The sequence below is a fragment of the Myotis davidii genome, unplaced genomic scaffold, assembly GCF_000327345.1.
Source record: "Myotis davidii unplaced genomic scaffold, ASM32734v1 scaffold362, whole genome shotgun sequence".
NCBI classification, from domain to species: Eukaryota; Metazoa; Chordata; class Mammalia; order Chiroptera; family Vespertilionidae; genus Myotis; species Myotis davidii.
In genome coordinates, this window is record NW_006297152.1 from 2,633,131 (window position 1) to 2,649,971 (window position 16,841).

The 16,841-nt window shown below is 37.4% G+C and overlaps 1 protein-coding gene across 1 annotated transcript in view; it reads right to left on the minus strand.

The window, feature by feature from the left end:
* Positions 1 to 16,841, minus strand: part of HMCN1 (hemicentin 1) — an 86,808-nt gene that overhangs the window by 38,547 nt on the left and 31,420 nt on the right. Inside the window, exons 23-30 of the mRNA XM_015569952.1 lie at positions 15,679 to 15,869; positions 12,211 to 12,424; positions 10,332 to 10,466; positions 9,746 to 9,936; positions 8,679 to 8,760; positions 4,091 to 4,360; positions 3,359 to 3,529; positions 2,651 to 2,821 (exon numbers count right to left, since the gene is read on the minus strand). Coding sequence (XP_015425438.1) covers positions 2,651 to 2,821; positions 3,359 to 3,529; positions 4,091 to 4,360; positions 8,679 to 8,760; positions 9,746 to 9,936; positions 10,332 to 10,466; positions 12,211 to 12,424; positions 15,679 to 15,869 — 1,425 coding nt within the window. The remainder of the gene's footprint in view (positions 1 to 2,650; positions 2,822 to 3,358; positions 3,530 to 4,090; positions 4,361 to 8,678; positions 8,761 to 9,745; positions 9,937 to 10,331; positions 10,467 to 12,210; positions 12,425 to 15,678; positions 15,870 to 16,841) is intronic.

A 16,841-nucleotide genomic window follows, 5' to 3' on the forward strand; every position in this document is an offset into this window, starting at 1 on the left:
TATTTGACTAAAAGTAAACAAATAGGAAAAAGCCTTTAAATATTTGGCAGATATTACTCAGTTATTTCTTTATAAATTCAGATTGTTGATGCTCAAAGTCCTTATATATGGACTAAGTGATTTTTAAAAATTCTGCTGTTCTAATTATTTTCCTATATTCTATTTTCAAGGCTGTTGGTTAACAAAAGCTCACACCTCTTACATATAAAGTCTTAAAGCATAGATGCATTTTTATTGGAGGATTATAAATGGGTGATGTTTATTCATTTATTATCTGTGTAGTTTCTATTACATATAAATAACGGTTTTTGGCTGAAGATATATATATATTTAATCGATAAAGAAAACCTTAACCAGAAATGAACTTCATGATATAAAATGTGGTGGAGTTGAAATGTTTCTTTTATATGAATGGAATGATAACAATAAAAAAGACAGAGTAATGATAATATAAATCAGAGAAAGAATAAAACATCATGGTGTCTAAATAATACCAAAGAAGACAACGGTGGAGGAGTCAGTATACAGGAAAAATGCAAAACGTAAAAGAGGGGTTTGTTGTTACATTATGTTGCAATTCTGATTCTGGAAAGGCAGCAGAACAGGGGTCCTTGCAGGACTCTGGGCCAGATGCCCTGGGTCTGAATGACTGCTCTGCTCTTGCTAACCGTGCAGTCCTAGGCGAGTTACTGGGCCTTCTCTGCCCAGTTTATCACATGCTATATCCAGATAATAAAAGAACCTGCCTTGAGAGGGTCAGGGTGAGGAAAAACGAGTTTATAGATGAAAATTGCTGGGATCAGTACAGCACACACCATTTTAAAGTGCTGCATATGTGTGAGTGATGAGCTAGTATGGCCGCTCTTTACTCAAAGTTCTCAACGATTTAAAAAACCCCCAAACACTTTAAAAATGCTCATTCTTTAAGTAATCTGTAAGAATGTGTATTTTTTTAAATGACAATGGCTGTCAAATGCCAGCAGAAAGGTCCATTCCAGAAGATACCTATCTTTATTAGGGGGAGGATTGGAAGTTTAAAAATACCATTCTAACTGGGGCGGAGAAAGTACAACATAAGCCTAACATATCAATTTGCACCAGAATATAAGAAAGTGTTCAAGGAATCCAGGGCATTTATAAAAATCATTTAGCTTTTCATGATACAGGTATCACCGGTGACAAACTGTACAAAGATTGCTGTCGTTAGGTATGTTTTATTTTGACACAGTATGCTATTATAATTAGCTTTCTAATTCTTCAAGGTGAAGAAACATTTTGGGTTCTTGTTTATTTTCTTTAAGATTCATGACAGTATTTTATTTGTAAATGCAATGGAAGTTCTAAACTGCAAATCAAGATACACAGAATCTAAGTGACTAGGCTGGGGAAACAGATGGGCCTGGGTCTAAATCCTTGATTTACCTTTAACCAGCTATGTAATCTCAGTGAATCAATTCTCATATATCCTCTGAATCGTAGTTTCCTCGTCTGTCCAATAGTGTGCAATATCTTAGTTTGGTTTATTGATTTCATTTTTTTGACGATCTCAGCAAAGGTGTCACTCCTAGTGCTGCTCCATCACTTCAACTATGTGAGTTTGTTCTCTATGCTTGTCAATATGGGATTATTATCTGTTTATCATTCTAGTTTTGAGCAATTAGAAAAGTGCCTTGAGTACAGAATGGGTGCTTAACAGATATTTTTTTTGGATGAATCAATGAATGAGTGAACAGCCGCATCTCTATTTCTTTCAAGCTGTCAAACACGGAGCCCTGATCCTCTTGGCACTCAGTAACCCACGATGGTTACCAAAGTGTCCTTCTCCTGGACTCAAGGTCAGAGGTGAGCACGGGATCCAAACAAAATCAAACAGGGCCTTTCCCAGAGGTTGATAGTGAGAAGAGCTCTTTGTCTCTGAGGCCTGAGATTATCGGGCCCCGTGAGCCAGGAGCTGCTGCAGTCATTTTTCCCACCACATGGAAAGAGTTTAAAGGAGAATACAGCCAAGAGAGGAAAGCAGAGATGTGAGGTGGAAAACATGCTAGTAAACTATTGGCCCAGTCCTTGGATTCAATCATACCTGAAAGGAGAATTTTTACTTATGCTTCTGTAAAGTTTGATTTCTGTCACTTGAACCTCAAAGAGCCCCTAATGCCCATGTTGTAGGGTTGTTCCACAAAGTCAAAAAACAGCACGTACACAAAGCACGTCGCCTGGCACCCAGCACACGGTAGGTATTTAGTCACTGGTAACTATTATTATTTTAGCTCTCCCTAACGGGTGTTTCTGGGAACCCCTTTAACCTCTCTAGGCTTTATTTCTCTCACCTGAAAATGAAAGACTGGGTTAGGTGTTACCTAACATCATCACCTCTAAAATTTTATGACTTGTAATGACTTATGTTTTCTCTACATGATTAAAAACGCACCACAGTCTGGAGCCTTTAATCATGTTCAATTAAATCAGGTGTTTTACTTATTCATGCTCTACCTCCCCAAGTTCATCCAGGAGAAAGAACTAAGAACGCGGAGAATGGATATATTCCAGGGGACAGGCCATCACATCTTTTCACAGTGAAGAAGAAAAGGTCATTATGGCCCCTTGATGGGAGTTAAAAACAGGAAAGTGTTGCTCATCGGTGGCTTCTCACCTGGGCACGGCCTAATGTTGCACATGATCATTTCCACAGCAGTCCCTTCACACGGTCGCCCTCCGTGTTGAGCTGATGGATTATTGCAAGTTCTGGTCCTGGTTCGGTTGCCACGTCCACAGCTCCTTGTGCATTCTTCCCAAGGGCTCCATTCTGACCAGCTACCATGCACTGCACAAAGGTGAAACATTACACCATGAGATCATGAGATACATTTCAATTGAAAGTACTAATGCTGGGGCAAGGAGGGAATAAAAGGTGATGGGGGAAAAAAGAAGAAAGTAAATAAATGGGTGATAAATGGTGATGGAAGGAGACTTGAGGTGGTAAACACACAATACAATACACAGGTGATACACTGTAGAACTGTACGCCTGAAACCTGTACAATTTTATTAACCAATGTCACCCCCAAAAATTCAATAAAAAAAGAAAGTACTGCCAGGCCCATGTGGCTCATTGGTTGAGAGTCGACCTATGAACCAGGAGGTCATGGTTTGCGGGCTAGATCCCCAGTGTGGGCTGTGCAGGAGGCAGCACATCAATGGCTGTCTCTCATCACTGATGTTTCTCTCTCTCTCCCCCTCTCCCTTCCTCTCTGAAATCAATAAAAATATATTAAAATAAAAAAGAAAGTACTAATTCTGGGCCAACCCATCATTAGAAACCGAAATGAACACATGTCTATCTGTCAAATAAAGAGTAGTACCTGGACACAGTTTATGTTGGCAGTTCCGCATTTCTGAATCCGACCCTTGACAAGGCTTCCCACCATTGGCCGGATGAGGGTTGTTGCACAGGCGACTTCTCTTCTGGATGCCTCTTCCACAGGTGACACTGCAGGCTCTCCAGGCAGACCACTGGGAAAACCCACCATGAACTACAAAGAAGACATTCTACTTTGTCTCTGTTTTAGTAAACAAAAAACCTGCAAGTTGGATTTCATTAAGATGTGACTGGGTCGACAGCTAAGTCAGGAGCTGCTGAGAAATTGCTTAGGGAAGCTCTCATTTATGGCAAAATGGAAATCTAAGCATGAGAGAAGAACTTCAGTTAACTAGAGTTTCTACCCAACTCCAATCCTGACTCACGCGGACATGGCTACTGAAAGTACACAGCCAAGAAGTTTATATACTGTTTACCTTTTGAATGCCTTTTTAAAAAAAGCAAAATATACACATTAATTTCTGAGAATAAAGTGGACTATTTTTCAATCAAAAAATTCAGTTTGGAAATTTAAATGATTAACTTGGTACTTTTTAGCTCTAATCTATATTTAGTCCCTTCAGCCTGCAAATTGTGGTGTGCTTTATGTCCTAGCTCCATAAGCCAGAAGTGTCTCAAGGGTTAAGGAGGCTTTGGATTAAGATGCTTAGTAATCTTTAAGATGTGAGTTGCTCCGGGTGCTGTTTAATATGAATATCCATCTGATCACACTCACCTTGGACTGTGACTGGTACTCTGACCATGACAGAACCCATCAGATTTCGAGCAACACATTCATATTCAGATGTATCTTCTTTCTGAGCAGCAGAGATATATAACGAGTTGTTGGACAACACATTAACTCGGTCATCCCAGGGGATAGCGTGCCCTTGACGAGACCACATAATGGCTGGATGAGGCTCTCCAGTGGCCTGACAATTCAATATGACTTTGCCACCAACATTAATAATTGTTGCTATTGGCTCCAGAGTGATAATAGGAGCACCTACAGGAAAAAAAAGCACATAATGCTTCTTAGTTTTGGTGCAATAATATAAGCATTTTCATCAATATTATGTAGTAACATTATTTTTTAAATTAGGTTAATTTGTTTATAAAACACTGTAGCTTCTCAACTGCTAAGGTTGTAATTACCATTGATAGAATTTTCATAGCTGTTTTATTTAGTAAAAGTCAAAATTTTAAATCCTTAAGCAGGGTAACCTAGAGCAGCAGTCGCCAACCGGTGGTTTGTGGACCACTGGTGGTCCGTGAGGTCTGAAAGGTTGGCAACCGCTGGCATAGAGCATGGGACCTGCAGTCAAGGTTTCTGAATTCAAGTCCTGCTTCCACTCCTTACTACCTCTCTGAGATTTCATGTCCTTAAAGATGGTGCCTAGTTTGAAGGATTCTTGTTAGACTCCACTAAGATGATGTAGGACAGCTCTTTGATAAGCTAAGACCAAAAGAGTATTAGTACTATTGTTATCATTGCTGTTTTTTACATGACGAACATTCACATATTTCACTTATATAATTTTTGTGGTAAAGAGTCATTATTAACGTATTCTTTCATTACAAACCATCATTCATTTATTCATTAAACACACATTGAGAGCCTACTATTTCCCAGGCATTGTGCTAGATGCTGAGGATACAGAGATAACAGATACAACGTCTTCTAGTCTGAAGAAGCTCATAGTCTACTGATAAGATAGACCAGTAACTAATTATTGAGTTGTGTTTTAATATACTTATAGAATGAAGTAATAGGATAGGTAGAATACAACTTAGTAGAGTAGGTAAATGTGTGGAGACATGGGGACATAAACAAAAATACCTTAATAAATCACATGAAAGCATGTCACTGGAAATGGAGAGGAAAAAAGACATTCAAGAATTATCAAGAAAGTAGGAATGATAGGACTTTTTCATTGAATTGTATGAAGTAAAGGGAGGAATTAATGACTACAGGGTTTTGATTTGGGAAATATAGTGTATGTTGGGCAACTTGATAGAACATTGGAGGAAGAACAGATTTGTTGGGAGGGAGTAAGGAATGGTGATTTGCATCCATTTAGAACTGTCTCTATACTTGAGGTATCTGTGGGACATTGCTACAGAAATGTCTAGATGGAAAGTGAATATTCATTTCTGGAGTTCAGAATAAAGAATTGGGCTGAAACTACAGACTTGTGAGTCTTTCACATGTGGATAAGATTATTTCAGAAGTGAGTCTAAAATGAGAGGAAGAGGGCCAGAGGCAGAAACTATTGCAACATTATTATTTAAGAGATGGACAGAAGGCAAACCCATCAATGGTACTAAGAACTGATCACTGAGGTAGGAAGAAAATCAGAAAAAATAGTATCCTGGCAACCAAAGGAAGGAGTTTCAAGAAGGAGGTAGGGGTTAATAGTTCCTATAGTGGATGATACCTGCTCCAGTGAAGTCATTGGAGAGAATGTAAAAGAAGTTGTACATAGCTGCTGATTGAATATTTATCGTTTTACAAGTCTACAGTGTCAAGATAGAATATAAAAGACTTCATGGGAGTTAAGAAGCTTGACTGCATTTTCAAAAATGGGTAAGATTATATATAAGAGAAGGGAACCTATTGGAGAAAAGAAAATAGCATGGCCATGGATTTAGCTTTGCAAGGATGATTCATCCTGTGGCATACAAGGTTTTAAACATGTGGTTAAAATCTTCAAATGAAAATCACAGGATTTGCATTTAAATAGGTAAGCGAAGGGGAGTGTGTATATCCTTGAAGGAATATGATGGGATGACAGCAGTGTTTTAGTGGGATTGAGTTAAAAGGAAGGATTAACTGCTCAAAGAGAGGGAATAAATATCTGATAATTCAGGGTGGTGGCTGCATAGTTTAGATCGAGAAGTATATCTGGAATAATAGAACATAAAACAAAAAGATAGAAGTAAAATGTGTTTTACTGTGACATTAATATGCTAGTATTTTATGTAAGGATATTACTGATGTATTGTCTTTTCATATGAAGTTGAATCTCAGGGAGAGTCATTAATGTATTATTTATATAAACGCCCACATCATCCTACATAACTGCCTTCCTACTGATGTTTACATTAACCTCACTCTAGGAACTTTCATTTCTCTCCCAGTGTTCAGATTACATTATGCATTCAATAAGCTTGCTGAATAAAGTAAATACATCAGATTAATCACTCAACACTAAATGGCAACATAATGACCAAATGAGCTCATCTGCTCATGTTATTATGGTCAAAGAAAGTGTCAAAAAAACTCAGAATCTTAATTTAGATAACATAGTTGAACATTTCCAAATGCACACAAGGCCGTAAATTAATCCAACAATAAAATTCCTTATGTACACCTTTCAAGGTTGACTTAATTCCACCAGTCACATAATGATCAGTTAAACATGGTCATTTTATCTAAATGAAGACATGGTTTCTGGTTCTTCAATCTTAATTTTAAACAAATTATCTTTTTGGCTTCTTTTATATGACTCATTTACTTAAATGTGTTTACTGTCAGTAATTTTAAATGAGCTCATCTAATGCAGCCTGTCTTAAATCTGATCAGTGGAACACTCATTCTGAAGAGATTGATCATTCACCCAAACAAGGAAGGGAGAAGTTTTCACGGGAATAACATTTATTTGGGAAATGTGGCATTTTATATCCTCCTCTTGTTGAGTTATAACTCACATTAACATATTAACATTTTTGGAAAGATCTGCAATATAGAAACTTACTGCATATAGTGGGTGTTCTTTATATATATTTAATAAATGAATGAATGTTGTTTAATCTTTTTTCCCCTCAGACTTATTTGACCATCAAACTCAACTTTTTTTCTAATAACATTCCACAAGGTTATCATTTGATAAATATGCACTTAGCAAGATAATGGAAACAACTTAAGTATCTGTTGATGGATGCATGGATAAAGAAAATGGTGTATGTGTGGTGTGTGAATACATGTATTATATATATATGTATATATATGTATGTATATATACATATATATACATATATATATATAAAAAAGAAGGAAGTTCTGCTGTTTGAAACATGGGTAGACCTGGAGGGCACTATGTTAATGAAATAAGCCAGACAGAGAGAGACAAGTAGCATATGCTATCATTTATATGTAGAATCTTAAAAAAAAAGTCCAACTCATAGAAACAAAGAGTAGATGAGTGGTTGCCAGAGGGTGGAGGATGGGAAAAATGGGAAGATGTTGGCCAAAGGATACAAACTTTCCGTTACAAGAGGAACAGGCTCTGAGGAGCTAATGTACAGCATGGTGATTTTAGTTAATGATACTGCATTGTATACTTGAAATCTGCTAAGTGTATAGGTCATCAGTGTTCTCACCAAAAAATAAACCAAAACAAGCAGTAACTGGGTAAGGTGATGGATGTGTTAATTAACTTCTTTGTGGTAATCAAGTCACAACACTTACGTATATCAAATCATCACATTGTACACTCTGAATGTCCACAATTTTGTCAATTATACCTCAATAAAGCTGGAGGGAAAAGATTGTCTTAGACATTGTAAAAACATCTATTCAATGTTAAATCCTTACAGAAAAGTGGTTTGGCAAATAGCTGTTAGTAAATGCCAGTCAACAGCATCTCTCCATAGTGAAGGAAGAAGATGTAAATTCATCCCCTTCAGTATTGAGCCTATTCACTAAAGTCGGTTGGCTTAAGTTCTCAACTCAATGATGCTGTCTGCGGGGTTAGTCCCTGAAGTGGTTCTGGGGACTGTCCAACGGGCCTCTGGAGTCCTTCCGGTTTTTCTAATTATGAAAGCGCTTTCTTCCGGGGGCTTGTACTGAGGGGCTTCATGGTGAGTATGATAAGCCTGCCCACATCACATAGTTATTCCATGGAAACAGCGATAGATCTGGAGCACTTTTGAGGTCGTTTACACTCGTCTTTATTTAATACACACTTTTAAAGAGCCACAGAATGGCATCTTTGCAAGCACTTTACAAGAACTGCAGTGAGCAATAAGAAGAGTATTCAATGCAATATATTGCAAACAAACAACAAACAAAAAGCACCGCTATGAAGCACCTGTGATTTTGAACTGCATGTGTTAGATAAAATAGAGAAAAATGTCTGTGCCAAACTGTATCTGCCTGATGCTCAATAACGACGGCTCCATCAGCCGCAGATCATAAGAGTGGACACGCTCTGAAAGCTGCCGTTGATGTACCTGCTATAAAGTTAAGGAAAGTGGACATTCTTTAATAGGCAACATTGCTTTGATCAGGGGTTTAATTGCAATGTAATGAAGCAGCTTACTCTGCAGGGTCAGGCTCATGCTGCGCTCCGCCATCCCGGCCTCGTTAGCAGCTACACATGTGTAGTCACCGGCATCGTCATTCTAAGGAAAGAGCAGCGTTTGTGGAAATGTGAGCTTACAGAGCAGGGCAAATAACTTCGTTCACCATGCCACTAGTTTATATGAAATTTTCTTTTTGAGATGACAGTTTAAATGGAAATAGAAAAACCTACATATCTTTAACCTCATAAATAGATTAAACAAAAAGAAGTAGAAAAAGAAATTCCTCGCCTAGTTTTTTTTTCAAAACAGCTCATTATTGCCCTCTGGGATAATACTTACTAGGAAACCAAAGCAAAAAATAGCATTTTAAAATAATCATCTACCCAAAATTACCTTACTAAAGGAACATGTTGATGCTATTCTTATAGTAACTTAAAAACATTAAAATAATCAGGACAAATGAATAAATATGGAGTCTTTTCTAATGGGGATTAGTTCAAAATATAGGGGATAACCAACAACATCTAATGCTAAAACTAAAAACCAAGGAGAATAAAGAGTGAGAGCAGTCACTGGATTAGGTGATTAGATAGCATATTTTAATTATTATTTCAATTAATTCAAAAACAGGTTAACAAATTACCCATATGTAGTCTAGCTGATAAATTTTTAGATAAAATATTTCATTCACATGACCATCAAATTAGAATAACTTAAAGCACTACTCATTTTCCAAATTACTAAAGTTTTTGGAAAGCCTAATATATAGTTATTGACTTAGTGATGAAAACTGCCCTAAAATTTGTTTGTAATTGTGTTTGTAATTCTTCAATTTCCTGTTCTACTGTTGCTAACTAATAGGCCAATGATCAAGAACAAAGCAGAAAAATTATTTTATGGCTCATACTTCTTCGAAAGGCCTAAAAAGAATAGCTTTGAACCACTGTTTCAGTTTTTTTTATAACAACCCACTGATTCAGATTTTACTATTTAAATAAAAATGCAGGAGAAACTTTTCCCATCCATGGCACCTAAAGAAAGGCATCCATTGTGGCAGTTGATCAACAATTCCAGTGCGACTTACTACGGTGCCATAAATGGCCAGGGAGCCATTGCCAAGTTGGTGGATTCTGTGGTTAATTTCAATATCCACCCCCTTTCTGCTCCACTGGATGGTTGGGGCAGGATCGCCTTTGACCTCACAGTTCAGAATTGCATTTCCGCCAAGTGGTTCAATCCAATTAGAAGGGTAATCACCTTTGAAGACTGGAGGTTCTGGGAAAAAACACAAGGCAAGTATAAGTAAAAGGAAGCTCTGATCATTTCTTTGTGATGTTGAGCTATTTAGAAAGGTCATTTAGAGAAGGGTACAGCCACTTTCAAACCCCATGAATTTTCCAAAATCAACGGCTCGTGCTAATCAACTGGATAATCTCACCAGTTTCAGATGGTTACACTTTGTGCCAAATGATCTCCTTACTTACTGCTTACCTACTTTGAGTTGCATGTTCAAAATATTCTATTTCTTATGAATTTGCGTATCTGTGAATTAGGACTAAATGGATTAACAAACTGAAGGTATGGTGTGTAGTACTACATAATAAGAAAGGAAAATGCAAACCATCTATTATAAGTAAATTATGAATAAAAAATAGAGCACTGTTACCTACCTTTCACATAAACAAATCCAACTGCCTTCACAACACCCATGCTGTTCTCTGCAGTGCACACGTAAGTACCCGAATCCTCTTTGGAAACCCTTTCAATAACAAGTTCACTGTGTCCGTTGACACTGTCAAAGTGGGCTGAGAGAAACAAGTTAGGGAACAACACAAATGCCTCTCAGTAACCTAGGAAGACAATCACAACAGCTCCTATTTTGCAGGTTAGATTTATGTGTTAGTCAGCAATTGCACCCGAGAGCTCATCATGACCTTGGAGAAGAGAGCCTTTCCCACAGATCCCTTCCTCTGGGCTATTTGCTCTGTCTATAGATGCTTGTTTGAAGAATGAAAAGCAGGAAAAGAGAGTGAAAATAAACATTTTCAAAATTATTTTAGATTGAAAATACACCTTTCATCTCCAAGTGTTGCCTAAATCTGGTTCACAGTCTCTCTGGGTTTCAAAAATCTTTCACTCAGAAATATGACATTTTCCATTTAATTTATCTCACCACCACTTTTCCTCCCAAACATTTCCATCAAAAACATGAAATTTTTTTCAGTTACAATTCAACTGACTTGGCAGGTCAGAGGGAATGTCTGTACACCAGGAAGAAGTACACCAGTTAGGTAATGACAACATGATTAAATTTGTAATAATTTAAACTTCTCCATAATCAGTGGTGATATAAATACTTACAAAGGTAGTTATAACATTTGGAGTACACTATAAGGTTAATCTTAAAGCAACTGATACTAAATAAGATTCTGATTAGACTAGCCAATATCTAATTATATTAAGTATATATTTATCTTGCATGATTTTCCCAAACTACCTTTTAAAATTTCATACTGCTGAACATTAAGTGAAAATTTAGGCTTTAAAATTTAGAGCTAAATAAGTACTACACCTTCAGAAAATAGTACTTAAGATGTTTTTGTACGTTATTTTCCTTTAGTGACATATACTATTATTATTAATAAAATACAGTTGATGAATTCGTCATTAATATAAATATTTGTAAAAGAAAGATCTAAAGTTTATTATTACATTTCTAGAAAGATATTTATTAAATTCTAATAGTGCAGGATTTCAGAGCTCAGTTTTGGACAAGTTTTATGACGGCACCATCTTTATGCTCATAAGAAAGTCTAACAAATAAGGAGATATTTGTCGTCTCAGGTCTTGAGTTCCAGGCACTAACTACATCAATATGTAGTGCACATATTGACTAGAAATTTCTACATAATCAATCTACACTGTAATAGAGATTAATGCATACAGTGAGAAGCCAAGTTCTCTGTAAAATTAAGACTCTAATGGTAGCCAACTTAATTCATTGATCAATGATGAAGGAGATCCGGTGGGGATAAATTTAGGTGCCAGTATTTATAATACACTTTTCTCCTGGGGGAGACAGATTATTTTTAGGTTAAAAATATCTACTTATGTCCTGCAATATATGGTCCTGTGACCAACTTATCCTTTCAAAAGAATGGCAAGAATATAATATAAGAGGTACAGGTGAAAATCCAGACCATGTTACACATTTTACAGAACGTGGAGCAATCAATTCTTTTTTAAATTGTTTCTGTTTTGATTTTTTCAGAGAGAGAGAGAGAGAGAGAATGAACCATTGATTGGCTGCCTCTTGCATGCCCCCCTCCAGGATCCAGCCTGCAACTCGGGCATGTGCCCCAACCAGGAATCGAACTGGCAACCTTTCAGTGCATGGGATGATGCCCAACCAAATGAGCCACATCAGCCTGGGCGAGCAATCAATTCTTCATGTAACTTTCAATCAATTCCCATAGCTAAAGGAATGAAGAATGGATTAGAGTTCTTTGTGGGCGTATTTCTTCTCTTCTGAAGAATTAAATTACCAACCTGGGATAATATTGTTGTTGAAGGTCCATGTTAACATGGGCAGTGGAATACCAGTTGCTTTACAGCTTAATCGTAGCTTTTCTCCTTTATTTAATGACACATCACCAGGAAGTTCAGTGAAAGTGGGGAGAACATGGACAGTCAGGCTGACAGTGTGTGTGTCTTCACCTGCAGCGTTGCTTGCAACACAGGTATATGTGCCAGAATCCTCCAGCTTAAAGAAAGAAAAGTCACAGTGCTTAAAATTACATAGTCTCACATCGCATTAGACAAAATACATAAACCTGCACAGCTTGGTCCCCAAAGGAGCATTCTTATATAAAGACAGTTTAAATTTCTATTTTGTAGTCTGCCCCAATCTGTCTAGCTTTCGGCATAATATAAATTAATATGTATACGAATTTAAACAAAAGCCTGTACCTTATAGAACTCTAGCATTTTATGATCCTAAGAGCCCAGAAAACTTTAGATTCTAAAGTTTATCAAACAGCTGGTGTACTTCTGCTCTGCATTGTGCAAATACAGAACAAGTAATTCTAAAGACTGGTTGCGTCTTGACAGTAGAGTTGGCGCTCTGGTTAATGTGGCACCAAAGACTACGAACTTTTTAAAGGAAATAACAAGAGTACGGGCAGTATTACCTGCAATTCTGAAGTTTCACTTGCTAAATCCAACTGCCAAGTTCTTGGCATGCATCTTACCATCATAACTAGCTAGTCCTTAATATTAATAACAGGAAAGGAACCAAGGGGAGGCCAGACTTTATACTACACTTGATCTTAGCCAAAAGGCCGAGAAGCGATGAGGCCAGACTTTATAAGCCTCGTCATCTGGGCAGCTTTACCAGGAAGCTGCAGTTTTACACTTCCACCAGTCCCTGCCCTGAAGATCACTGGGGGAAGAGACCAGCCAAAGGGGAAATGGATGCATGCATAGTGAAGTAGGAAAGGTGCTTGTCTCTCATTCTAACCTAGAAAAAACATACCAGGGTAATTGGCTAAAAGGGGTGGAGCCACTGCGCAAGCCCGTAATCTTAGAAAGGGTAAAATCCCCCGATAAAGCAGTTTATTCTCTTGTTCCTTGCTTCTCTCCTGCTTCCTTGCACTCGCCCAAGGGCTAGCCTGCCATGTGGCCCCAGAGCAGATATGGCGAACCTATGACATGCGTGTCAGAGGTGACACGCAAACTCATTTATTTGGTTGATTTTTCTTTGTTAAATGGCATTTAAATATATAAAATAAATATCAAAAATATAAGTCTTTGTTTTACTATGGTTGTAAATATCCAAAATTTTCTATATACTACACTTGATCTTAGCCAAAAGGCCGAGAAGCGATGAGGCCAGACTTTATAAGCCTCGTCATCTGGGCAGCTTTACCAGGAAGCTGCAGTTTTACACTTCCACCAGTCCCTGCCCTGAAGATCACTGGGGGAAGAGACCAGCCAAAGGGGAAATGGATGCATGCATAGTGAAGTAGGAAAGGTGCTTGTCTCTCATTCTAACCTAGAAAAAACATACCAGGGTAATTGGCTAAAAGGGGTGGAGCCACTGCAAGCCCGTGAAATCTTAGAAAGGGTAAAATCCCCCGAGAAAGCAGTTCATTCTCTTGTTCCTCGCTTCTCTCCTGCTTCCTTGCACTCGCCCAAAGGCTAGCCTGCCATGCGGCCCCAGAGCAGATATGGCGAACCTATGACATGCGTGTCAGAGGTGATACGCAAACTCATTTATTTGGTTGATTTTTCTTTGTTAAATGGCATTTAAATATATAAAATAAATATCAAAAATATGTCTTTGTTTTACAATGGTTGCAAATATCAAAAAATTTCTATATGTGACATGCCACCAGAATTAAGTTAGGGTTTTTCAAAATGCTGACACGCCGAGCTCAAAAGGTGCCCTAGAGGCTGCATGGTCTATGGCCATGCAGCCCCCACATAATGGACTGCAGCTGGGAACACAAGCTAAGCTAGCCTGATGCTAGACTGGACTGTGCAAATATGGAGTGGAAACTCTGGACCCTGGCTTTAATCCTCGCTCTGCTGAAGATAAAATGGGACTTTTCCTTGGGCAGGATGGAGCGAGATGGGGCCTCGGAAATTCCGGGGTTTCATTCCATAGAAAGAAAACTTTTCACAATACCTCATCTTCTGGTGGAGGCCTCAGGAAACCCTTATTCCTGTGGCACCCCAAGAAGCCCACTTCCACCAGTAACAGTTGGGGACACAGAGAACACCCCACCAATAACTATCTTACTGGATTTATTGGTGGCATGTGAAAAAACTATGACTCTCTTCTCTTTGAGACCATGTCTTCACTTGGCTTCCTGGATACCCAACTCCCCTAGTTTTCTTCCTATCTCACTGGTTGCTCATTTTCCATTTCCTAATGTTGACTTCCCCTCAACATTACATCTTAATGTCGCCATGTGAAGGGTCCCAGTCACTGGCTCTCTTTTCTTCTTTATCTGCACTCAATTCCTTGGTGCACTCATACGGACTTATGGCTTAAAATACCCCTCGATATGAGTACCAGTACTTCCAGCTCAGATCTCTCTTCTAAATTCCAACTATACTGAACTTCTCATTTCAACTCTCTGCTTGGATGCCTAAAACTGAACTCCCAATTTCCCTTTCCCCCTTCCTGTTCTAGCTTAACTTTCAATCTCTCTGATATTGGAATACAACTTCAAAACTGGTCATCTGCTGTAGTTTGCTTGTTTACATTTTTTTTCTTAGTGGCACATAAAATAATGATCCATCTTACTACTGAAGGAACTTTAGATTTGAAATGAGACTTTTGCTGGCACATGTGATTGAGTTAGGGCCTACTGACCTAGCCTACCAGTAGGGCTATATACCTGGTAATCCCAGGGGTCTGATTCATATAAAGTAAATGGGATCAGCTTTATCATTTGAATATATTCCTCCTCAAGGGGGCAACCAGTGAAAAACCGAGATGCTTTGATAGCTACGATTCTGTAGACGGATGAGGTCCCACCTGAGAATAGGAGAAAAACCTCAGCGTGCATAGATCCCTCAGACTTTAGTTTCCTTGTCAATGATTAGAAAGGGTTATTTAAAAACCTTGAAAGAGCCAGAAGACTATTTTTTATACTTGTTTAATAGCATATCAGACTTTCTTACATCTCCATTCTCCTAATTGTTCCCATACATGGTTATAAGTATGGAATATAACAAAGACACTTAGAATTTTTTTCTGAGAAAATATTTTCATAAAAAATAAAGTAACAATTTTAGAAGGAGGGCATTCATGAGTTCCTACTCTCTGTTTAATACTAGTCTTAGACCTGGGACATAAAATAAGTGTAAAATTAATTTTATAAACTGAATTTATAGGAGTATTTTTCTTTCATTATTAAAAAACATATCTCCAAGTTAAACTATTAAAAGCTAAGAAGATAAGTCAACAATCTGGCTCAATGTACTATCCATGTCTGTTACACTTACCACAACATTCTCCAGAATGAGTTCTCCATAGGGTTCAACAGTGTATTTTCCTAACAAATTGGCTAAAAGAACATTGTCTTTTTTCCAGTGAATTGCTGGTGTAGGGATTCCATCAGCCACGCATGGAAAAACAGCCTGTGAATTCTCACTGACCGTGTAGTATACTTCCATACTGCGAATTTTGGGTGGCACTACGAAGAGTTTAAAATAGATGATCATTCAGGGTGTTGAGTTCAATAATGTATTTTTTACATTGAAAATTAGCACAACAAAGAGTCTTTGGAAGGTAAATTTGCTAGAAATACTAAAAAAATCTATTAAGATATTGATTTGTTTGTTACTATAAAACCAATCAACACTTTTGATGCTAGCAAGAACTGTCATGGTTTTGAACTTGTTGAGTATTTTACAGTTTCAGGGCAAATGACTTAGGGCAGGGTTGAATATCTTTACATTTTATTTGACTTTCTTGAGTTTCTTTTCCTTTTGCAGTGAAGTAAAAAAACAACAACACCAAACATGCTTCTATTGTTGTAAACTGCTGGATTTGTATCAGAGACATATTGTGAGAATGAACTAATGGAAGTTATGAGTTTAAACACTGTAAAACAGTGCCCCATACTGAATATCACAAAATGCTAAAGAAAAAATAAATTATCGCAGTATTTCACGTGTTACAACAGACAAAAGTAAAAGCAGGTCAAGACATTTAATTCAAGTTTTATACTGTCACAAAGGAAATTTATAGTGATTTCATCACTCTGTGCATTGTGATACCAAATATTTCCTGTGCCTCAACTTTTTGAACTAGAATTTTGGCAATAAAGATAAATTGAATGTTTCGGTATACTAATAAAATACTTCAGTGGATGTAGAACTAAGATATTCTAAAGGAAAAAGTCTTTAAAGTTTTAAGAATATTTGGATCAAAAAGTAAAAATATCTTCCCTCCCAAAACAATGAACTTTGAAATTATTCAAATACATCAGTGAGAAATGGATCCATTATAATACCCTTTAAAAAGTGACAGACAACAGTTGGTCTCAGTAAAAGTAAAGCTATTGTGTAAACTCCAATTTTTCATTCTTTTTATAATTATATGAGAAAATATACAAACATGATTGAATGAATATATGCATAAACATTACAAATATGAAAAACGT